The sequence below is a fragment of the Lepidochelys kempii genome, chromosome 7, assembly GCF_965140285.1.
Source record: "Lepidochelys kempii isolate rLepKem1 chromosome 7, rLepKem1.hap1, whole genome shotgun sequence".
Classification (NCBI taxonomy): domain Eukaryota; kingdom Metazoa; phylum Chordata; order Testudines; family Cheloniidae; genus Lepidochelys; species Lepidochelys kempii.
The window spans coordinates 51,856,367-51,879,907 of record NC_136386.1 but is presented as its reverse complement, the minus strand read 5'-3'; the positions used below and the strand labels follow the sequence as shown (position 1 = coordinate 51,879,907).

The window sequence follows — 23,541 nt, the reverse complement described above, 5'->3', positions numbered from 1 at the left end:
AGTATAACCCTACTAGAATATTTGTTTTTATGACCTGCAATTTAAATTCAAACAAGTGTACTGTGTAGTTTTCTCCATTCAGGAATTTTCATTAATTAGGTGAATCTTTCTGGTATAGCGCTATTCCTCACCTCTATTAACTAATATTTTTTTCCTGTGTAATTGGGTATTACAACAGCCCATTCATTTGTCATTCCACCATATTTCAGTAGTTTCTATTTTGTCAAGATCCTCTTTCATTACCAGGGTAGTATAAGTGGACAACAAGAACTTGATCTAACTGCAAGCTAGGACCTATAAAAATTTATTCTTGCTAAATTTGGACCATAAGAGTCTTGCAGTTGGGAGAAATGCATACTATATAAAAATTTCCCCCGTCCAATAATTATGATGCTGAAATAATTTTTCCATTACAAGAAACCACAAACCTCTCACTTTTACACTGCAAGTAGAAATAAAGAAACTAAGTATGGAATCCACCAGCGTTCAAAGAAAGGAGAGAATCCTGAGTAGTTTAAGGAGGTGGGAACTTTGATGCTCTCTGAAGCACCTGTGAATTTCCCAGTATGCAAAATTTCTAGGTTGCCCTACAAAGGTGTAAGTGCCACTCATCAATACGGAGGACCTTTAAATAAAGGAACCTTGCTTTCTCATCCACCCTTTCCTGGCTTTTGAATATATACACTGAATATTGGTGCAAAATTTTTACTTCAGTGTTTTTAAAAAAAAACCTGACACTTGAGAGTGTTAATTCTAAAACCATTCTTTGTTTTCAATGCAACCTTTGTTGTAGCCTCTAGGTTTAAGGTATTGGAGGTTGATTTTTTTTTTTTTAAAAACATCAATGTTACTTATTAAAATCAGTGACTCCCATAACTCAAGCTTTTTTTTTCTAAGTGAAGCTCAACAGAGCCATTTTCTTCACAAGGCACTGTGCTCTGAAATGTTTTCTTGTACTAGTTACCTGTGCACAATGTTCATTCAGGAAAGTTCAAAAGTCGACAATCTTTTAGAACTTTCACTAAAGCAGCAAATAAGCCTGTATGGCATTTATGCCCTTCCTCATGTTTAAATAAAAACAGAATAATATAGGGGGTAGAATTTCATCAAACCTTGTGGCAAGTCCCTGAATCTCCTATTTTAATGGCAAAGCATCTTTGTCTGGTATCTCCTTCTGCCCAAGAAGATCCTCAACTCAGAGGCAACAGGCTGGGATTTAGGGTAGCCCAAAGTCCTGGGACGGATAGCTTAGTGGTTTGAGAATTGGCCTGCTAAACCCAGGGTTGTGAGTTCAATCCTTGAGGGGGCCATTTAGGGATCTGGGGCAAAAATTGGGGATTGGTCCTGCTTTGAGCAGGGGGTTGGACTAGATGACCTCCTGAGGTCCCTTCCAACCCTGATATTCTGAGTGACCAGTTCTAAGTAAGTGACCAAATAAAACGTTCACACTCTTCTGTTATGAAGGAAATTTAACACCACCACTACTCCCAACCCCCATTTTTAGCTCTGTACAATGTGGGCAAACAATGCATTCATTGTCACATGGAGCCAAATATGCTATTCTCCTACCAATCACTAAGGTAAAGAACGTCATACAGGATGAACCTCTTCACTCCCCACAACAGAAGCCACTACTTGAGGAACTTATAATACCCATCTTTCCAACTTATCATCCCACTTGTGACAGTGGGATCACTACCTGCCAAACCAGTGGGCAGGCCCACATACGTCCACATTTTGGGTTACAGTTAAACCAGCTACTTCTGGAGAATAACTTCTTGTGCCTCATTTAACTCACACTAGCACCACAAATCTGACAAATTTAGATGGTGTTTCAGATAATGAAGGTGGCTAAACTGCCCAGCAGATTATGAAACAAGAGTCTCAGATTCATGCACACTTACTTTTCTTACTATAGGTTGCTGCCCCTCTACACAGCCATACCAGTTCACTAGCTTATTCCAGGCTTCAGTGGGAACCAACACATAATCCAGCTCATCAATGAGGTGTTCTTTTAAGGTCTGTATTTCCAGATCTAAAAAGGAAGAGAGAAAAAAAAAAAGTGAGATTTGAGAAGTGGGACAAACTAGAAGTTCTTCATGTTTGAAGGTGTTCCAGACATTCTATAAAATGTAAGATCTTCAAGACATGCAAATCAAAATGTTCTTAACCCTTTGGATGTTGGCTAACATGGTGAAGTTTCATACTGGAAGCTATGAAAGGTAGAATCTCGGGACAAATTCTGTATTAATTCATTAAATGTCAGCATTATGTTTACTGCTGAACAAGACATGGTCCTCTCCCAAGAGTCCTCCTTACTCTGGCAGACTCAGAAAATAACTGAAGTATAAATGAAAAAGTTAATTAAAATCCATTATTTAAATGGAGGCTTTCCACTGGGTGATTTAAATTGCTCCGATTAAATCAAACTGTCCCAGCTTGGCATTGTGTCTTAGGATCTGGCTGTCAATTAAAGGAAGAAAATAAGTTATGCAAGCCCTGGGAAATGTCATTACAAAAACAGAGGCAACAGGATCCCAGACAATCTTAATTGCCACAAGAGCCACCTCAGAGACCTTAAGTGCCACATGAGATCTAAATGCTGAACAATCTCCCCCTGCCAGTCTGTGACAGTGCTGAACCAAATTCTGAAGAAAATGATATTTCTATGGCTTTATCAACCATAACATGACATAGTTAACTTTCATTGTTATTAAAATAATTCCAAAAATGCAATGCAGAATGAACACAGAACTAGCCTATATTATTCATCTCTGCTACAGAGGATAGTTCTCTTGTGAAGCTTAATAGCCATGACAGGATGGGAGCCTTTGTATTATGTGGCCAGCTGAGAAAGTGGAAGCCAAGAAAACCAAACAATAAGAAGGGCTGAAGCACTATCTTGGTAGAATTTGGGATGGGACGTAAGATTCTTGGGAGCTCCACATAGCATGGAAAAGGGGTTGCTATGAGGCTCCCAAGACACACAGGGTAAGTCCTCTTACAGCACAGGACATGCACGATATATCTTGATTTTAGTAAGGCTTCTGACACAGTCCCAAATGACAATATCATAAGCAAACTAGGGAAATGTGGTCTAGATGAAATTACTATAAGGTGGATTCATAACAGTATGAAAGACCATATTCAAAAAAGAGTAGTTATCAATGGTTTGCTGCCAAACTAGGAGGGTGTATCTAGTGGAGTCCTGCAGCGATCAGTCCTGCATCTGGTACTATCCAGTGTTTTCACTGATGACATGAATAATGGAGTGGTGATTGTGCTTATAAATTTTGTGGATGGTACCAAACTGGGAGGGGTTGGCAGCACTTTGGAGGCCAGGATTAGAATTCAAGACCTTGACAAATTAAAGAATTGGACTGAAATCAACAAGATGACATTCTATAAAGTGTGAAGTACTACACTTAGAAAGGAAAAATCAAATGCATAATTAAAAAATGGGTTATAACTGGCTAGATGGTAGCCAAAAAGGTGCTGAAAAGAACTGGCTGATGTAGTGGATCATAAATTGAATATGAGACAATGTGATACAGCTGTGAAAAAGGCTAATATTCTGGGGTATATTAACAGGAGAGTTGTATGTAAGACACAGGAGATAACTGTCCTACTCTATCTGGCACTAGTGAGCCTCAGCTAGAGCACTGTGTCCAATTCTGAGCACACACTTTAAGAAAGATGGGCATAAATTAGAGAGAATCCAGAGGAGAGCAACAAAAATGATAAAAGAAAACCTGACCTATGATGAAAGGTTTAAAAAAAAAGGGGGGTATGTTTAGTCTGGGGGGGAGGGGAGAGAGAGAGATTAGGGACCTCATAATCTTCAAATATGTGAAGGGCTGTTATAAAGAGGATGGTGATCAATTGTTCTCCATGTCCACTGAAGGTAGGACAAAGTAATGGGCTGAATCTACAGCAAGTGAGATTTAGGTGTTAGTTAAGTTCTGAAATAGATGTCCAAGGAAGTTTGTGAGATCCCCATCATTGGCGGCTTTTAAGCACAGGTTGGACAAACAGCTAACAGGGATGATCTAGGTTTACTTGGGCTGGCCTCCGGACAGGGTCCTGACCTGTGGAAGTCTCTTACAGACCTATATTTCTATGATTCCAAGAAATTGGCAAGTAGAAAAGCTGAGGAGTTGGAAAATGGTTATTTGCAGATTTATTATGGAGCAGCTGCTAGTTGGACCATAATTAAGGTTGTGACATTGCTGTTTAAAGCTGAATTTTCAACATGCTCTAAAACCCACATGCACAATCAGATCTTTCCCTACAGGGATGCCAAGAGGAACTGGAAACATTACAGTACCTTTCCCAGCCTTAACAAGAACGACTTTTTTGGGGAGCCCTCCAATTCAGGATTCCTATTCACATGTCCCAACAAACCTTTAACATGCTCTGTATAATACCACTTATTTGTCAAATACTTGTTGTGGTTTGGATGAGATCACATTGTGCTAGAAGACTGAGGGAAGAGTAATAAAGTACTATGATGTTCCAAAGGAACACTAAACTGCAGGGAGACCTAAACTGAGCATTTCCTGGTTCTCCCCCTCCCTTACAACACTTGGGTTTTGCATTTTGAGGACCCATGTTTTGGAAGAAGAAGGCAGTACCTGTGTGCTGCCGAAACATTAACCAAGTTTTTATGGCAAAAAAGTTTATGTAACAGTAGGACAGAAAAATTATACAATTTGCACCACCACAAAAATTATTCACACACTACATCTACAGACAATCATCAGCTGCATCTATAGACAACCAAGCAGGCATTGCAGAAAAGAAGCAGTGTTACCACTGGTTTCCACTCAGCCATTGACCGTATTTTCTAATTAATTTTTTGTATGTTCATTTTCCCAAACACTTATCAAGGCACTGCAAGAAGTTAACTACGTTCCAAACACAGATCCAGGAGAACTGGTTTGTGAGTCAGATCAAACTCAGCACATAAAACCATCACAAACTAACTCTCTCAGAAGTTTAGAATTGAGCTTCACCCAGAAGGATCGACTTTAAGGGGGAGAGAATTCCAAACTCGCAGTCCCTCAGTGGAAAAGACAGCCTCATTGCTGTTCCATAAATGTTTGATGCACAGGAAAACCAAGAGTCTCTTTTCTAGGGCCAGGGAGTCCAGATATATCTTGCTAATGACCTGGTAGGGTGCCTGCCACAGCAATCTCCATGCCAGTCAATTGACAAAGCGGCACTAACAGTGGCTCCAAAGTAGACTGCACATTCTATGTTACATACTATGGTGTCAAGCACTCAAAGTAGCATCACAGGAGCAAGAGCATAAAGAGTGCATTATATCACCTGACAGAAGATCAGCCAGAATTCAAAAGCCCCTTATCCCCTGCACCAGACACACTAGCCTAGATCTGGTACTTGGGAACACAAAGAGAACTTTACAGCATAATATTTTGTTCATTTTTCAGAACATTAAGTCTGAAAAGAAAGTTTCCTAGAGTTATCAGAGTTCTGTATCAGGCTAGGAGATCATTCAGTCTGATCCAACTTTCAAAACTCAAATTGGACATACATTTCTGCTTCCAGGTGCAATTTCTGAAAGTTTTCTATTTCAGTTTCTATTTACAGTAAAATTGACTGTCTCCAGACATTGACAGAATTTCATGTCAGTGTGTGGGAGGGAAGGAAGTAACTGCAAGATAGGGTGTGGAGAAAAGGTAGAAGAAGATTATAAAAGTTTCCAGCCTTCTCAGAAAACAGAAATTATTCAGCCTTAACTTCACTCATCTGTGCTCAACCTGAAATGCTGTTCCGGCACATCACAATCAGAGCCCAGTCTGGGCAAACCCATTATTGATATTCCATTATTTCATGCTCCCTCTGGACTATTCACTGTGCCCCTCAGAAAGGTTAGTGGGCTTTGTTTTTGTGAAGGCAGTGAATGAGAAGAGAAGCTAAATTGCAGACTTTTTCAGTCAGATGGTATAAGAGCTAAAGGACACACTTTCAAAAACTGCTAAGAGCACCTGGATTCTCCTTCTCCGCTAGACACAAATAGCTGCCCAGCTATTCAGTGCACCATAACTGCATGCACTTTACCTGCAAAGAGTCCAGAGTTATCGATGGGTCCAGGAAACAGGTTAGGCTCACCCACGTTGTACATGTCCCAGCTGTCAAAACCCACATACTTCTTCCACTGTTTGAACCACCGACTGTCAATCAAATACCTGAAACACAGTTTGAACAGCAAGATGTCAGGAGCAGCTTTCAGCTTGTACCAGCCAAAGCACATACTACAACGTCACTCTCGCTGGAGGAGGAATAGATGGTGCAAGTGCATAGGAAACCTTGCAGCTAAGAAAGCCCTAGGAGCAGAGGCCACTCTTGGCTAAGGCAACCCCACTACATAGGGTAGCAGATTATGTTCATGGATGGGAGGCCTATCAACAATGCAGAACAGACCCTAATGCTGGCCAGGCCTCTTGTCCTGCTCTGTGTAGTGCTGCATGCCAGCCAGGTCCCACTCTGCCTTGTACCCAACCCTTACCTACCACTGGCTACTGAAATCACAAGAGCAGATTGTCTCAGAGCCCTCTCAGTGGCAGGGACTGGCTAGATCCAAGACACAACAGACGCATCACCCTAAGTCCAAGGGCTTGCTAGCAGGGAAGGAAAAGGACAGGTTGGGAGGCAGGAGCTCTGTGAACAGAGGGCTGGAGGGGGGAGGATAGTATAGTAAAAATAAAAATGAATACACACTTGAGTATTTTAATAAATGAGCAGCAGTATGACCTTGTGATCAAACTAGACGACTAGCTAAGTAGTTGGGTCAACAGAGCCCTGTTCCCAGCCTTGACTCACTGTGCAATCTTGGGAAAACCATTGAGGCAAACATGTCCAAAATGTCCACTAACCTGGGAGGGCCTCCGTTTTTTGTTGGTCATCTTGGGTCACCTATTGCCAGGTTTTTGGAAGTGCTGAAGACTCACAACTCCAACTGACTTCAGCAGGAGTTTCTGATGCCCAGCCCCAGTAAGTAGGCCACCCAAAAATCAAGGCACTCTTGATGAGTAGACACTTTTGAATATTCAGGTCTCAACCGCTTTTTGCCTCAGTTTCTCAGTTTGTAAAATTTTGATAGTAATACCTCCCTCCTATTATAATCACTTTGAGAATCACCGATAAAAGGTGCTATTTCATATAGTACCTTGTAAACAGATCATCTTTAATTCATGTAGTGTTAGTTATGGTTCCTTCTCTTCATTAATATCTGTATAAACTTGACATAAACTGGATAGGTAGATTAACGAGAAACTACTGATTTTTATTGTTGGACACCACCACAGGCTTTGAGTGCTACAAGCCTGGCAAGCAACTGTAGTTTCATCTTCAGTGCTCTGGATCACTCCAAACTCCCACTAATATCAATACCGGGCCTCAAATGTAAAAGCAAGGGGCATGGGACAAGCTTTTCAGATCAGATCTCATATTTGTCTGAAAAGTACTTCCCATGCTTTCAGTACTATATATAGTAAATAAATAAGATGAAAATGTATTGCTATGGAAACAAAGTAGATAAATTCTTTTTTAAAAACTGAAGATGTAAAAACTGGCAGAGAGATAAAAACAAAGACAGCAAAGTATTAAAGACACATTTGAACTTCCCATATGGAAGGATAGCAACAGAAATTTCTCATTTAGACTACATATTCCCTTTTGGAAGGGAAATAATTGGCATTTACATGTTTCAGAGTAACAGCCGTGTTAGTCTGTATTCACAAAAAGAAAAGGAGTACTTGTGGCACCTTAGAGACTAACCAATTTATTTGAGCATGAGCTTTCGTGAGCTACAGCATCCGATGTATCCGATGAAGTGAGCAGTAGCTCACGAAAGCTCATGCTCAAATAAATTGGTTAGTCTCTAAGGTGCCACAAGTACTCCTTTTCTTTTTGCATTTACATGTTGTATCTCCTATGAGTTTCTCATTTTTCCTTTTTTTCCTCGCTCAGTAGAACAAAGTTTCCACAATGATTTACATACCTGGTTTATATTTCAAGTTTTTCTAACGGTGTGATTTTATTTTAAATGTTTTTGGGATTTTTGTTTTTGTTTAACCTACCAGTGACATCACTCCCCACAATGGAGCAAGTATCTGTAAGCAGCATCTGAACTCACCCCTGAAATCTAGTGGTGAACGGGGGGGCAGGACTGAGACCAAGGAGCAGGCCACATTGGCACAAACACACCTACTCTGCCTAGGTAACCGGCAGACAGACCTGCTTTGGTCCCTTTGGCATTTCTGTTTTGGGTTAAGATTCACTTTACTATTGAATGCAAAAGTAATGAAATATTATGATATGAGCAAAGGGCAGCATAGCTATACATACCATGCCCTAATTGAGGGAGTCATCCTAATATCAAGTCAACTTGCTAAGCAGGGGATAATGATTCCATACCCAAGTTAAAAGGCAGAGGGAGTGCAGACAAATGTTCCTACTTGGTGGTATGGACTCTGTTTAACAAGACATTTACCATTTGACCATCCCCTCCAGTGTTTAAAGACAGAGCTGATCAGACTCAATTTAGAGTGCTTGTTTCTGCTCAGTAATTAATTGAGCTGAAATCACTGATATGTTGATCTAAGGGAAGCTGGTCTTAGACTGGTGTGGAGACAGTATTACCATGAAAAGACAGCACAAACAGGCAGCAGCAGAGAGGCTCCCAGTTAAATCACTAAGAACTGGGCTGACAGAACCACAGAATCACAGCTAGAGCCAGTAGTGAGCAATGGCCCTCTGCACAAAGAATCCCACCCAAAAGCAGGGGATTGCATCTACACTGAAGCACTGCAGCAGGGCAGGTGTGCAGCGGTAGCATTTTAAGGATAAACAAACTCTGAGTGTTATGAAGTCCTGAAAAGTTGAATAAGCAGATTTAAGTGTTACACGTTTAACGAGGGGACCCACATTAGAAACCTGCACTAGGACCCATGTTTCTGTTGCTCCGCCACTGGTGACTCAGCCACTTTCAGCAGGCAGAGCAAGGGCCCACACGCACGTGATGCCTCCCAGGAGCCGAGACTCGCCTTACTGAGCCACCGGCTCCACTGTTACAGCAGGGAACGGAGACCCAGACACCAGGGCAAGAGGCCTGAAAGCGCCTCCAGCTCCGCTCCCCACCCCCACCCCACGACCCGACCCGGCTCCGCTCCCCCCTCTCAAGCACACCTAGCTCCCTTCCCCCCAGCTCCGCTCCCCGGCCCCATCCGTCACCGCCGGGGGCAGCCCTCCTCTCACCAGGACTCGCCCGGCCTCAGAGCTATCCCCAGCAGCGGCCCCAGCTCTGCCCGCTGGGCCCCGACGTCCGGCCTCGGGCCACCATCTAAGTCCGCCGCCATGTCCGTGCACCCGGCGCCCTGGCCCTGCAGCGGATATCCGGCCTGGCCGCACAGGCCAACGTGCGCAGGCGCACTGCCTTCCTCCCTGCCCCCGCCTGCCGCTGGGGCCCCACGCGCCCCTTGCAGCCCAGTGCGGGAGGAGGGTTCCACGCCCTGCCAGGAACCCTGCGGGCCCGGCTGCCTGACGGAGCTTGCGGCTTGGCTGGCACTAAACATACGCAGTAACGTCTGCTGAGACCGCTAGCCTCGGTGGGCATTAAATCTGCTCCCTGTGATATTTATTTAGCTTGTGCATAGTCGTCTAGCCAAGCGATGGCATCTTCAGTGGCGTGAAGCAGTTCTTCTAGGCCACGGCTGAACCTAGTCAGCAGGCATTCATTGACAATGTGTGGCATCCTCTGTGTTGCACCGCAGCTGCACAAAGGGCTGTCACGAAGGCCTCAGCGATACTGGTTGGCTGCACAAAGACCTTGCCTGGTCCGGAACCTGTTCAACAGGGACCACAGGTGATGGGGCAGGTCAAAACCAGGCGGGCAGATTGTGGGGTCGGCAACGAGGAACTGGTTGGGGATTATAAAACAGATATCCATTCCTCTCACCAGAGTGTTTCTGCCCTAACATCTTGGCATGGCGGATGAGACCATAATGGGTAACGTGATGGAAAACGTGCAGCTGGTAGTTTAAAAAGGTCATTGTGCAGCAGCAAGCTTGAGTCGGTCTGTGCTTTCTCCAGTAACCTGCCAATGTCAACCTCTCGTCTGATATGAGGAGCATTATTGCTCAGAACTGGAAGCCATCGGATTGGAGTCAGACGCAGGGTGCCAGAGGTGGTACGCATGATGGCATGTAACTGCGTATCCACCAGTTTGGTGTGTGACAATCAATTCCAGTACTCTGCCACTGAATACGAGGTGGCGAGAGCTGATGTCCGCAAAATTGGAGCACGAGCACTCCATGACTAACCTGCCAGTTTGGTAAGAAGATTGTTGTGCGTCTTAATTTTAGCTGCTGTCTTCTTCAGATGGGCATGATAACTCAGTATGCGGTCTAAGGTCACACCTAGATAGACCAGTTCTACTTCATGCTTCACCTTCTGACCATTCAGATAAACATTCAATTCTTGGGTTGCGCTGGCATAATGAAGATGGAACAAACTGGAGACCGTTTTTATAACACTTGGCTGGAGGCCAAGTCTTACAGTAGTCAGCTAACTTTATCATGTCCCGGTTCAAGGTGGCATCAAGCTCGTGAAACGTCTGGGCCTGGGTACCACAACATATGTCGTCTGCGTAAATGAACTTGCATGATTCTGTTGTTGGCAGGTCACTGATGTAAAGGCTGGAGAAAGCACAGAGCCCTGGCGTAACCCATTGCTCTGTCTTCTCCAAGCATGCGTCTTCTCTGCCATATGGATGGCAGGAGACAACCGAGAGGATGGGCTTTACCCGCTCCAGCCGCAAGTGTTGGCGTCTGCTCTGACGCCTTGGAGCAGCGCAGCAGTCACCTGCAGTCTGCCAACCCTCAGTGACACCCAATCAAGTAGCCGGACACCTACTTAAAGTGGCCAGAGCACCTTTGGAGAAACAGGTGCGAAGACAACGAGGAACGAATGGCATGTGTTTAAACGTCTACACCAGATCAGAAGCTGCCCAGAACCATTCACTGTAACAGAGCTGGAACAGACACTGGGTAGCATCAAGTGTGGAACAGCTATCGGCTATGACAACATATCTCCAGAATTCCAGAAAAACCTTGGCCCCCATGCTTGGCTTTGGCTTGTGAAATTCTTCACCAGGGTCATCAGTGAAGATAGGCTACCAAAGATATGGTGCACTGCAAAAGTCATTGGCCTCCTAAAGCCTGGAAAGGACCCAAGTCAAGCATCAAGCTATCGTCCCATATCATTATTGTCGATGTGCTTCAAGACACTGGAGCACTTGGTCCTACAGCACATATTACCCGATGTGGAGAGAATTTTGAGCCCTGACCAATCTGGTTTTCGCTAAGGCCATAGCACATGTGAACAAGTACTCGTGCTGACCACATTTGTTGAAAATGGCTTCCAGATAAACTTGAAAACAGGCACTGTTTTCATCAATCTAACAGCGGCGTACAATATGGTATGGCACACTGGCCTGCTTGTGAAGGTATCATGGGTCCTGCTATCTTGGCTCATAGGCATCCACAATAGGCTGCTCCCTCTGCTGCCAGGGGCTAAAGGGGCAAGCAGGGGGGATGGGCACAGTCTGTGCAGGGGGGAATGGCAGACAGATGTAGGCAGGGGCAGGAGAGGGACTGAGGGGTAAAATCAGGGAGAGAGGGTAGGAGCCAGGTTTGAGGCACTGCCTGAGGGGGCAGAGGGGAAACCCCGCATGGGGAGGGGCAGAGGAGGTAACGGTTTCCCCCAGGGCAGCGAGCCACCTGCAGTGTTTGCAAAACAGGCGGGTTGTAGCCCCTGCCACAGGGCTGTCCCGCTCAGCATCTTTCTCCCAGGGCTGGAGTTTGTGCAACCCAGTGCCTACACAAGGCAGTCTACCCTAGCTGGTGTGATGTATGGAGCTGCTAAAGGAGTCTTGAGTCAGTGAAACATTTTACACACACCCCCAAAAAACTATCATCACAGTTTCCTGTCAATGGCCTGGACTTCCAATTTAAATAAAAAAAAATCAGCAAACCAAAGTTCTCATGTGCACAGACACAGCGTGAAGTGATAGCTGCAAATGTTTTTGCTCCATGGGCAAATGATTAATTAATTAACTATCTGAAAGATGTTGAATATTTGTTCCTGTGTGTTGATGCATCAAATCACAGACCTGTGAAATTGGTTCCTGGCTTGGTTTGCTATTTCAAGGCTTATGAAGGCAGTGTGTGAGAGCACACTAAATTTGTGGATTTTGTCAAACTTAAAAGGCGAGACCTCAGAACTCATTGCAGCTGAAATAATAAGGTTGTGCCATTCTCAGTAGATAATACAAACACAAACTTCAGCAGCCTCTACAGACATGGAAAAGAACGTTTTCATGCCAAAGTAAGATGAGCATAGGCCTTTGATGCCCTGCTCATGTCATGCACAACTGTGCCTGAACTGCAAGGGATAGAATGCTCTCAACATCTACTGCACTTAGTTGTAATTAAGATTTTTGGATATTTTCATATATTTGCTGTTCACATAGAAAGACTGAAAAGTTTTTGCGAGTACATGGGACAAGTATATCAGAATATAGTGGGAGGCAGTAGTGTCAAATGGCTGTTGATGTTACCTGCTTTAGAGAGGATCCTTCAACTTTGAGTCATTAAAGTTGTTTTTCTTGTCAGAGGAAAAAGTGCCCAGTAGTTCCTCACAAAATATTTGAACACCCATGTACCAAACTCTGGCTTGCTTTTATCTATTGTGACAAAGTTCCTCCTCTGCCTTGGTGGGTCCTGCGCTTATTGGTGGATTCGCTTGCCTCAGAGATTCACAGCAGCCCTCAGTTTGGCCACTTTTGCTAGTGGCTCAAACCTGCTGTTCACTCAGCTAACCTCATCACTAGCCAACATGGGAAAAAGGAAGAAGAACAATCCCCGCAGTCTCTGCTGATCCACCATGTGAGTTGGGGAACAGCCCAGAGACCTTCCCCTCTGGTGGAAGCCACAGTGCAGGTCAACTCCTCCTGTGTCTGATCAGAAGTTGGGAGGTTTGGGGGGAACCCGGGCCCACCCAATACTCCAGGTGCCAGCCCAGGGCCCTGTGGACTGCAGCTCTCTAGAGTGCCTCCTGGAACAGCTGCACAACAGCTACAACTCCCTGAGCTACTTCCCCATGGCCTCCTCCCAACACCTTCTTTATCCTCTCCACAGGATCTTCCTCCTGGTGTCTGATAATCCTTGTAACGCCTCAGTCCTCCAGCAGCATGTCCTCCCACTCCCAGCTCCTTATGCACACACACCACAAACTGAAGGGAGGTCCTTTTTAAACTCAGGTGCCCTGATTAGCCAGCCTGTCCTAACTGATTCTAGCAACTTCTTAATTGGCTTCAGGTGTCCGAATTAGCCTGCCTGCCTGAATTTGCTCCAGCAAGTTCCTTCTTGTTCTGGAACTGCCCCTGTTACCTTACCCAGGAAAAATGGACCTGCTTTTAGGGTATGTCTACACTACGGAATAAGGTCGAATTTATAGAAGTCAGTTTTTTAGAAATCGGTTTTATATATTCGAGTGTGTGTGTCCCCACAGAAAATGCTCTAAGTGCATTAAGTGCATTAACTCGGCGGAGCGCTTCCACAGTACCGAGGCTAGAGTCGACTTCCGGAGCGTTGCACTGTGGGTAGCTATCCCACAGTTCCCGCAGTCTCCGCTGCCCATTGGAATTCTGGGTTGAGATCCCAATGCCTGATGGGGCTAAAACATTGTCGTGGGTGGTTCTGGGTACGTATCGTCAGGCCCCCGTTCCCTCCCTCCCCTCTGTGAAAGCAAGGGCAGACAATCATTTCGCGCCTTTTTTCCTGAGTTACCTGTGTAGACGCCATACCACGGCAAGCATGGAGCCCGCTCAGGTAACCGTCACCCTATGTCTCCTGGGTGCTGGCAGACGTGGTATGGCTTTGCTGCACAGCAGCAGCAACCCATTGCCTTCTGGCAGCAGACGGTGCAATACGACTGGTAGTCGTCCTCGTCGTGTCCGAGGTGCTCCTGGCCACGTCGGCTGGGAGCGCCTGGGCAGACATGGGCGCAGGGACTAAATTTGGAGTGACTTGACCAGGTCATTCTCTTTAGTCCTGCAGTCAGTCCGATTGAACCGTCTTATGGTGAGCGGGCAGGCGATACGGAACGCTAGCAGTCGTACTGTACCATCTTCTGCCAGGCAGGCAAGAGATGAGGATTGCTAGTAGTCGTATTGTACCATCTTCTGCCAGGCAGGCAAGAGATGAGGATGGCTAGCAGTCGTACTGTACCATCTTCTGCCGAGCAGCCATGAGATGTGGATGGCATGCAGTCCTTCTGCACTGTCTGCTGCCAGCCAAAGATGTAAAAGATAGATGGAGTGGGTCAAAACAAGAAATAGACCAGATTTGTTTTGTACTCATTTGCCTCCTCCCCTGTCTAGGGGACTCATTCCTCTAGGTCACACTGCAGTCACTCACAGAGAAGATGCAGCGAGGTAAATCTAGCCATGTATCAATCAGAGGCCAGGCTAACCTCCTTGTTCCAATAAGAACGATAACTTAGGTGCACCATTTCTTATTGGAACCCTCCGTGAAGTCCTGCCTGAAATACTCCTTGATGTACAGACACCCCCTTTGTTGATTTTAGCTCCCTGAAGCCAACCCGGTAAGCCGTGTCGTCAGTCGCCCCTCCCTCCATCAGAGCAACGGCAGACAATCGTTCCGCGCCTTTTTTCTGTGCGGACGCCATACCAAGGCAAGCATGGAGGCCGCTCAGCTCACTTTGGCAATTAGGAGCACATTAAACACCACACGCATTATCCAGCAGTATATGCAGCACCGGAACCTGGCAAAGCGATACCGGGCGAGGAGGCGACGTCAGCGCGGTCACGTGAGTGATCAGGACATGGACACAGATTTCTCTGAAAGCATGGGCCCTGCCAATGCACGCATCATGGTGCTAATGGGGCAGGTTCATGCTGTGGAACGCCGATTCTGGGCTCGGGAAACAAGCACAGACTGGTGGGACCGCATAGTGTTGCAGGTCTGGGACGATTCCCAGTGGCTGCGAAACTTTCGCATGCGTAAGGGCACTTTCATGGAACTTTGTGACTTGCTTTCCCCTGCCCTGAGGCGCATGAATACCAAGATGAGAGCAGCCCTCACAGTTGAGAAGCGAGTGGCGATAGCCCTGTGGAAGCTTGCAACGCCAGACAGCTACCGGTCAGTTGGGAATCAATTTGGAGTGGGCAAATCTATTGTGGGGGCTGCTGTGATGCAAGTAGCCCACGCAATCAAAGATCTGCTGATATCAAGGGTAGTGACCCTGGGAAATGTGCAGGTCATAGTGGATGGCTTTGCTGCAACGGGATTCCCTAACTGTAGTGGGGCTATAGACGGAACCCATATCCCTATCTTGGCACCGGAGCACCAAGCCGCCGAGTACATAAACCGCAAGGGGTACTTTTCGATAGTGCTGCAAGCTCTGGTGGATCACAAGGGACGTTTCACCAACATCAACGTGGGATGGCCGGGAAAGGTGCATGATGCTCGCATCTTCAGGAACTCTGGTCTGTTTCAAAAGCTGCAGGAAGGGACTTTATTCCCAGACCAGAAAATAACTGTTGGGGATGTTGAAATGCCTATATGTATCCTTGGGGACCCAGCCTACCCCTTAATGCCATGGCTCATGAAGCCGTACACAGGCAGCCTGGACAGTAGTCAGGAGCTGTTCAACTACAGGCTGAGCAAGTGCAGAATGGTGGTAGAATGTGCATTTGGACGTTTAAAGGCGCGCTGGCGCAGTTTACTGACTCGCTTAGACCTCAGCGAAACCAATATTCCCACTGTTATTACTGCTTGCTGTGTGCTCCACTATATCTGTGAGAGTAAGGGGGAGACGTTTATGGCGGGGTGGGAGGTTGAGGCAAATCGCCTGGCTGCTGGTTACGCGCAGCCAGACACCAGGGCGGTTAGAAGAGCACAGGAGGGCGTGGTACACATCAGAGAAGCTTTGAAAACCAGTTTCATGACTGGCCAGGCTACGGTGTGAAAGTTCTGTTTGTTTCTCCTTGATGAAACCCCCTGCCCCTTGGTTCACTCTACTTCCCTGTAAGCTAACCACCCGCCCCTCTTCCCTTCAATCACCGCTTGCAGAGGCAATAAAGTCATTGTTGCTTCACATTCATGCATTCTTTATTCATTCATCACACAAATAGGGGGATGACTACCAAGGTAGCCCAGGAGGGGTGGTGGAGGAGGGAAGGAAAATGCCACACAGCACTTTAAGCACAGCACTTTAAAAGTTTACAACTTTAAAATTTATTGAATGACAGCCTTCTTTTTTTTGGGCAATCCTCTGTGGTGGAGTGGCTGGTTGGCCGGAGGCCCCCCCACCGCGTTCTTGGGCGTCTGGGTGTGGAGGCTATGGAACTTGGGGAGGAGGGTGGTTGGTTACAGAGGGGCTGCAGTGGCAGTCTGTGCTCCAGCTGCCTTTGCTGCAGCTCAACCATACACTGGAGCATACTGGTTTGGTCCTGCAGCAGCCTCAGCATTGAATCCTGCCTCCTCTCATCACGCTGCCGCCACATTTGAGCTTCAGCCCTGTCTTCAGCCCGCCACTTACTCTCTTCAGCCCGCCACCTCTCCTCCCGGTAATTTTGTGCTTTCCTGCACTCTGACATTATTTGCCTCCACGCATTCGTCTGTGCTCTGTCAGTGTGGGAGGACAGCATGAGCTCGGAGAACATTTCATCGCGAGTGCGTTTTTTTTTCTTTCTAAGCTTCACTAGCCTCTGGGAAGGAGAAGATCCTGTGATCATTGAAACACATGCAGCTGGTGGAGAAAAAAAAAGGGACAGCGGTAATTAAAAAGACACATTTTATAAAACAGTGGCTACGCTCTTTCAGGGTAAACCTTGCTGTTAACATTACATACATAGCACATGTGCTTTCGTTACAAGGTCGCATTTTGCCTCCTCCCACCGCGTGACTACCCCCTCAACCTTCCCCCCTCCCTGTGGCTAACAGCGGGGAACAGAAATCTGTTTAGCCACAGGCAAACAGCCCAGCAGGAATGGGCTCCTCTGAGTGTCCCCTGAAGAAAAGCACTCTATTTCAACCAGGTGACCATGAATTATATCTCACTCTCCTGAGGATAACACAGAGAGATAAAGAACGGATGTTGTTTGAATGCCAGCAAACATACACTGCAATGCTTTGTTCTACAATGATTCCCGAGTACGTGTTACTGGCCTGGAGTGATAAAGTGTCCTACCATGAAGGACGCAATAAGGCTGCCCTCCCCAGAAACCTTTTGCAAAGGCTTTAGGACTACATCTAGGAGAACCGCAAATGCCAGGGCAAAGTAATCCTTTCACATGCTTGCTTTTAAACCATGTATAGTATTTTAAAAGGTACACTCACCAGAGGTCCCTTCTCCGCCTGCTGGGTCCAGGAGGCAGCCTTGGGTGGGTTCGGGGGGTACTGGCTCCAAGTCTAGGGTGAGAAACAGTTCCTGGCTGTCGGGAAAACCGGTTTCTCCGCTTGCTTGCTGTGAGCTATCTACAACCTCCTCCTCATCATCATCTTCTTCGTCCCCAAAACCTGCTTCCGTATTGCCTCCATCTCCATTGAAGGAGTCAAACAACACGGCTGGGGTAGTGGTGGCTGAACCCCCTAAAATGGCATGCAGCTCATCATAGAAGCGGCATGTTTGGGGCTCTGACCCAGAGCGGCTGTTTGCCTCTCTGGTTTTCTGGTAGGCTTGCCTCAGCTCCTTCAGTTTCACGCGGCACTGCTTCGGGTCCCTGTTATGGCCTCTGTCCTTCATGCCCTGGGAGATTTTCACAAAGGTTTTGGCATTTCGAAAACTGGAACGGAGTTCTGATAGCACGGATTCCTCTCCCCAAACAGCGATCAGATCCCGTACCTCCCGTTCGGTCCATGCTGGAGCTCTTTTGCGATTCTGGGACTCCATCATGGTCACCTGTGCCGATGAGCTCTGCATGGTCACCTGCAGCTTGCCACGCTGGCCAAACAGGAAATGAGATTCAAAAGTTCGCGGTTCTTTTCCTGTCTACCTGGCCAGTGCATCTGAGTTGAGAGTGCTGTCCAGAGCGGTCATAATGGAGCACTCTGGGATAGCTCCCGGAGGCCAATACCATCGAATTGTGTCCACGGTACCCCAAATTCGAGCCGGCAACGTCGATTTAAGCGCTAATCCACTTGTCAGGGGTGGAGTAAGGAAATCGATTTTAAGAGCCCTTTAAGTCGAAATAAAGGGCTTCATTGTGTGGACGGGTGCAGGTTTACATCGATTTAACGCTGCTAAATTCGACCTAAAGTCCTAGTGTAGACCAGGGCTTAATCTGGGACTTTTATGTCTGCTTCAAAAAAATCAGTTGCCTGCGCCGAGAGTGCCCCTCTGAGGAATGTGGGGCTGGAGTCTTCATGGCCAGTCACTTTGACAAACATTACTGTGGCAAGTGCTGCCTGACATACTGCTTCAACAAACCAGAAGACAAGTAAATGTATCTGTGTTAATAAAAAAACCCTCAGATTTTGAAAAAACAAAACAAAACCACTCTCCTGTAGCCATCACACTGTAGACCCTGTCACACTATGCAAAAATGACACTTTTCCTGACAATCCAAATGCTTGAGGGAGATGATCAAAATGCAGTAAAGTGGGAGGATATCTTAAACAATCTCGAAAAGAAGCTGGTTACAAGGTATGAAGAAGACTTTGTGCCTGTTTTACTGAGAAAACTACTTAGAGACCTAGAAGAAGTGGGGTTCTGACACATCAGTGCTATCTTAATGTGTCGAGATCTTTCTTTGATACAGCCATAAAATAAATATATGCCTGGGGAAAGCATACAGATGACTTGAGAGATTTGAAGTTTCTGCTTTTAAATAAAGTTTCTTTAAGATCCAAGATTGAAACAGCAGTCAAGTTACTGCAGAAGAAATGCCCGAATGTGACAATAACTAGGATGTACTGTTTGATGAAGTAACTCTGTTCAATAAATTTATGACAGGAAAACTGTGAGAATGGAATGACAACTACAGTTTTCACAGTATGTTGCAGTGGGGGAGGTTTAGGTTGGATATTAGGAAAAACTTTTTCACTAGGAGGGTGGCAAAACACTGGAATGCGTTACCTAGAGAGGTGGTAGAATCTCCTTCCTTAGAAGTTTTTAAGGTCAGGCTTGACAAAGCCCTGGCTGGGATGATTTAATTGGGGATTGGTCCTGCTTTGAGCAGGGGGTTGGACTAGCTGACCTCCTGAGGTCCCTTCCAAGCCTGATATTCTATAATTCTGTGATTCTATGTGGCAGATGGGATGAAGTAATCAAGCATTTTAGAGAACCCTCAGTATGATATGCAAATATTTAAAAAAATGGCAGAACTGATGCTTCACTTAAGAACATTTTCTGTCATGAATGACCTGTGCACAGCAGAAAAATCCAGATACAAGGCTGAAACTGTGAAAGCCATTCTCATTGGCTAAGCAGCAGTTCTGCAGAAAAGGACCTGGGGATTACAGTGGATGAGAAACTGGATATGAGTCAGAAGTGTGCCGTTGTTGCCAGGAAGGCTAACGCCATATTGGGCTGCATTAGTAGGAGCATTGCCAGCAGATTGAGGGAAGTGATTATTATGTCCGGTTTTGATCCCCCCACTACAGAAGGGATGTGGACAAACTGGAGAGAGTCCAGCAGAGGGCAATGAAAATGATTAGGGGGCTGTGGCACATGACTTATGAGGAGAGGCTGAGGGAACTGGGCTTGTTTAGTCTGCAGAAGAGTGAGGGGGGATTTGATAGCAGCCTGAAGGGGGCTTCCAAAGAGGATGGAGCTTGGCTTTTCTCAGTGGTGGCAAATGACAGAACAAGGAGCAATGGTCTCAAGTTGCAGTGGGGGAGGTCTAGGTTGGATATTAGGAAACACTATTTCACTAGGAGGGTGGGTTACCTTCAGAGGTGGTGGAATCTCCCTCCTTAGAGGTTTTTAAGGCACGGTTTGACAAAGCCCTGGCTGGGATGGTTTAGTTGGTGTTGGTCCTGCTTTGAGCAGGGGGTTGGACTAGATGACCTCCTGAGGTCTTTTCTAACCCTAATCTTCTATGATTCTGTGATTGTCAAAACAAACTTCACTTTGCCTTGTCTTGAGTTCAGCAAACTGAGCAAGAACATTACAATTCTAAGACAGATATACTCAACTCATCAGAAATACAGCTATTATTCCAGCAAGCTTCTCTAATACTCACCAGTATTGCTGATGCTGGCAGCACAATTCCTTATATGCATCCGGGGTGGGAGTTGTCCATCTACAGATGATTTCCGTCTCTTAGACCATTGGAGGGGTATGCAGAGGTCTTCCAGGGAGTCAGTTCATCTAGATATTTGCCTGGTTTTACAACAGGCTGCATAAAAATCACGAGCAAAGTCAGTACAAACTAAAACTTCGTAGAATGACGTGTTTATACTGCTCTATATACTATACACTGAAATATAAGTATAATATTTATATTTCAATTGAATTATTTTATAATTATATGATAAAAAGGAGAAAGTAAGCAATTATTCAGTGATAGTGTGCTGTGACACTTTTGGCTTTTTATGTCTGATTTTGTAAGCAAGTAATTTTTAAGTGAGGTGAAACATGGAGGTACGCAAGACAAATCAGACTCCTGAAAAGGGTACAGTAGTCTGGAAAGATTGAGAGTCACTGTCCTAGACATTTTGGGGGAACTGTGAAAAATTGAGGGAGCTTTTTTGTATTATTATACATACAAACTCTATAAAACCATTTTGTTTATAGTTTTATAATGCTCCACTACATGGTGAGAAGTCACTTCTGTTCATTCTCATTTAAAATTGTTACATTCTTTATATCCACATTATAGTTGACTGCATGGTTGTATGGTAGAGGTTTAGCTCCAGGCAGATTCCACTAGCAGAAGCAACAAAGTAGTCATGCCGGTTTTCTTGAAATGTGGAGATAACACAGCACTCATTGATAAATCTGTGAAAAATAAATGGTATTGGCAGTGATGTGAAGAAAAAGATTCTTTAAATAGGCCATACTATGGACAACGGGTACAGAAAACTGATGTTCTTGAACAGTGTTTTTGTATTGTTTGTAACTGGTGTCTGAATGCACTTCTTTAGCGTGGTGTCACCTCCACTGTGATTATATGCATATTTATAGTATGCATCGACAGTAATGCATCCAATGAAGTGAGCTGTAGCTCACGAAAGCTTATGCTCAAATAAATTGGTTAGTCTCTAAGGTGCCACAAGTACTCCTTTTCTTTTTGCATATTTATAGTGTATATTTTAAGAGTTACATATATAACTGCTAAAAATATTTTGCTTTGCTGTGCTCTGCAACTTACATTTTCAGTCTTGGCTACTTTGCTGTGCTTTCATCCCATGTGTCCCCACATTTGATTTACAAAATACGGTCACCTTAGATTGCTAGTAGTTTTAGCAACGACAGCTGTGTTTCTAGTGTAACACTTCCTATGTTTCAGAGTAGCAGCCGTGTTAGTCTGTATTCGCAAAAAGAAAAGGAGTACTTGTGACACCTTAAAGACTAACAAATTTATTTGAGCATAAGCTTTCGTGAGCTTGAGCTGTAGCTCAGGGAAGCTTATGCTCAGATAAATTTGTTAGTCTCTAAGGTGCCACGAGTACTCCTTTTCTTTTTACTTCCTATGTTTTTACTGTGGTTTTTAATTTGGAATTTTTAATTTTAAATTTTTCTTATTTTTATAATACAAGTTTATTCTGATGGATCATGTGACTTCCATTTTGACTGATTTCCTGGTCTGGTGTTGAAACTTCATTTTCATTTGACCCACCAATGGGGATTGCCTGATGTTATGCTTCTCAATCCAGCCCTTGGTGCTTTTTTGCATGTCACTGCTGCTGTGGAGAACTTGGTTTCCAAATATTAACTAAGGGCAGTATAATAGGTCATATTAAATCCTCTTGAAAGGCAAATATCTAGTGTGATTTTTATTGAACCCATCTAGAATCCCAAGATTACTTAACCACCATAACTGAAAAATCCTGAGTTACTCACCCACAAGTCATGATGCATAAAAAAACAACAACAAAAAACCCAATATTTATTTATGTGCCTTTTTGGTCCTGAGCCTTTAGTGTGCAGTAGGCCCAGATCCACAAAGCCTAAACACCTTAGTGAATCTTGGCCTAACCTTATACTGTTGTTGTTACCTCTCACAAACAATTCATATACTTAAGGCCACTACAAACTTATGTCGACTCAAATTACATCAACATAGAGCCACCACAGTTAGCATATCATGGTTCTGAATTCAATAATGAGGTAAAAAGACTTATTTTTGAGATTGAAGAAATAGTAAAAAAAACAGTCACATTATCAGGTCCTAGATAGCTGATGGTGAATACGGGCTTCATTATCCTCATGAGTTTCTTTAATGTGAATTGTTGCTGACAAGTTTTTCAGCCCACCCACCCTATTTTTGCAAGCACTGGAGTGGCTCATCCCATGAGGGATTGCAATAAAAAAAAAAATCTGTCTCCTTACCCACTAACACCCCTTCCCCCATATATATTTTTTCCCATATAGTAATACTAAAAAGGTGGGATAGTAAACCACAGTATTTGCACACAAAAGAGGGAAAACAAATAGACATATAGACTTTTCCAAAGGAAAGTTTATGGCATAATTTTTTCTTTCAGTTTAACCTGATCCTTTGTAAAAAAAAAAAAAAAAAAATTGGAATAAAATATAGTATCACCAGCCCCATACCACCCACAAATCAATGGGTTGGATGAAAACACCAACAAATCCATCAAAAGGTAATTTTAGGGTGAAAATATTCTACTAGTAAAGGCAAATAGAATGTACCATTCCATAAGCTCTTTACACCCCCATCAGTTTTTCCCTCTAGTTCCTCCATCTGTCCAGCACTCTAGTGCCCCAATCTGCACATTATTTAAAACTCCTCAGTCTTTTTAACCTTTTCACCCAGGCCTGCCCTCTACTCCAGGTGCCAGCTCAGGGATCTTCTGGCCAGTAGCCAAGGCCTGTACTGTCCTACACACCCCACTTAGGAAGAGACTACAACCTAGTTCCCTATGGCTGCTTCTGTTACCAGCTTCCTGGCTTTATAAAGCTGGCCCAGCTCCTCCCCCAGCTGGGCTTCATCAGCCAATTAGGCATTAGTGCTCCCTGGCTTTCCTTTTCCAGGTGCAGCCTGTGGAGTTATTTGACCCACCTGGCCATCTTAACCCCTTCCAGTGCTGTGTGGGGTGGACACAGGTGTACCCCATCTATCAGAATTGCTACCCCTGGACCAGAGGATGACAAAGGTGAGAGAATAAATAAGAATGGTAATTGGAGAAGAGAGCAGTCCCTGCCAAGTAGTGGAAGGGAGAATGGGGATCTCTGGTATGGTGGAATAGGGGGCACAAAAGAGCCTGGTGGGTGGGAGAACGGGAGACCCAGGAATGCAGA

At 45.0% G+C, this 23,541-nt stretch overlaps 2 protein-coding genes across 8 annotated transcripts in view; both read right to left on the bottom strand.

Moving 5' to 3' along the window:
- Positions 1-9,421, bottom strand: part of USP4 (ubiquitin specific peptidase 4) — a 97,837-nt gene extending 88,416 nt beyond the window's left edge. For 6 of the 7 annotated variants that reach the window (XR_013636064.1, XM_073352709.1, XM_073352711.1 and 3 more), the window contains exons 1-3: positions 9,283-9,421; positions 6,085-6,212; positions 1,905-2,035 (exon numbers count right to left, since the gene is read on the bottom strand). Coding sequence is in view for 6 of the 7 variants with exons in the window: in XM_073352709.1 (XP_073208810.1) it covers positions 1,905-2,035; positions 6,085-6,212; positions 9,283-9,383 (360 nt within the window). In the remaining variant the exon portion in view is untranslated. Of the gene's footprint in view, positions 1-1,904; positions 2,036-6,084; positions 6,213-6,899; positions 7,786-9,282 lie in introns of those variants that run through there. The other variant, XM_073352712.1, reaches the window with a different exon arrangement.
- A 6,803-nt stretch (positions 9,422-16,224) lies between these two features.
- Positions 16,225-18,108, bottom strand: LOC140915295 (uncharacterized). The gene is made up of 2 exons (XM_073354877.2): positions 17,451-18,108; positions 16,225-16,860 (listed from the first exon to the last, which is right to left on the bottom strand). Exons 1-2 carry the CDS (start codon positions 18,031-18,033, stop codon positions 16,340-16,342), a joined length of 1,104 nt encoding a protein of 367 aa, XP_073210978.1. The 5' UTR covers positions 18,034-18,108; the 3' UTR covers positions 16,225-16,339.
- Between the last annotated feature and the right edge of the window lie 5,433 nt (positions 18,109-23,541).

What these genes read in the sequence shown, in the direction of transcription:
- LOC140915295 (XM_073354877.2), bottom strand. Translation starts at nt 18,033, where the DNA reads ATGCAGAGCTCATCGGCACAGGTGACCATGATGGAGTCCCAGAATCGC. An exon ending in AGGCGGAGAAGGGACCTCTG is followed by an intron (nt 16,861 to 17,450) that starts GTGAGTGTACCT and finishes TTTCTCCACCAG; the next exon opens with CTGCATGTGTTTCAATGATC.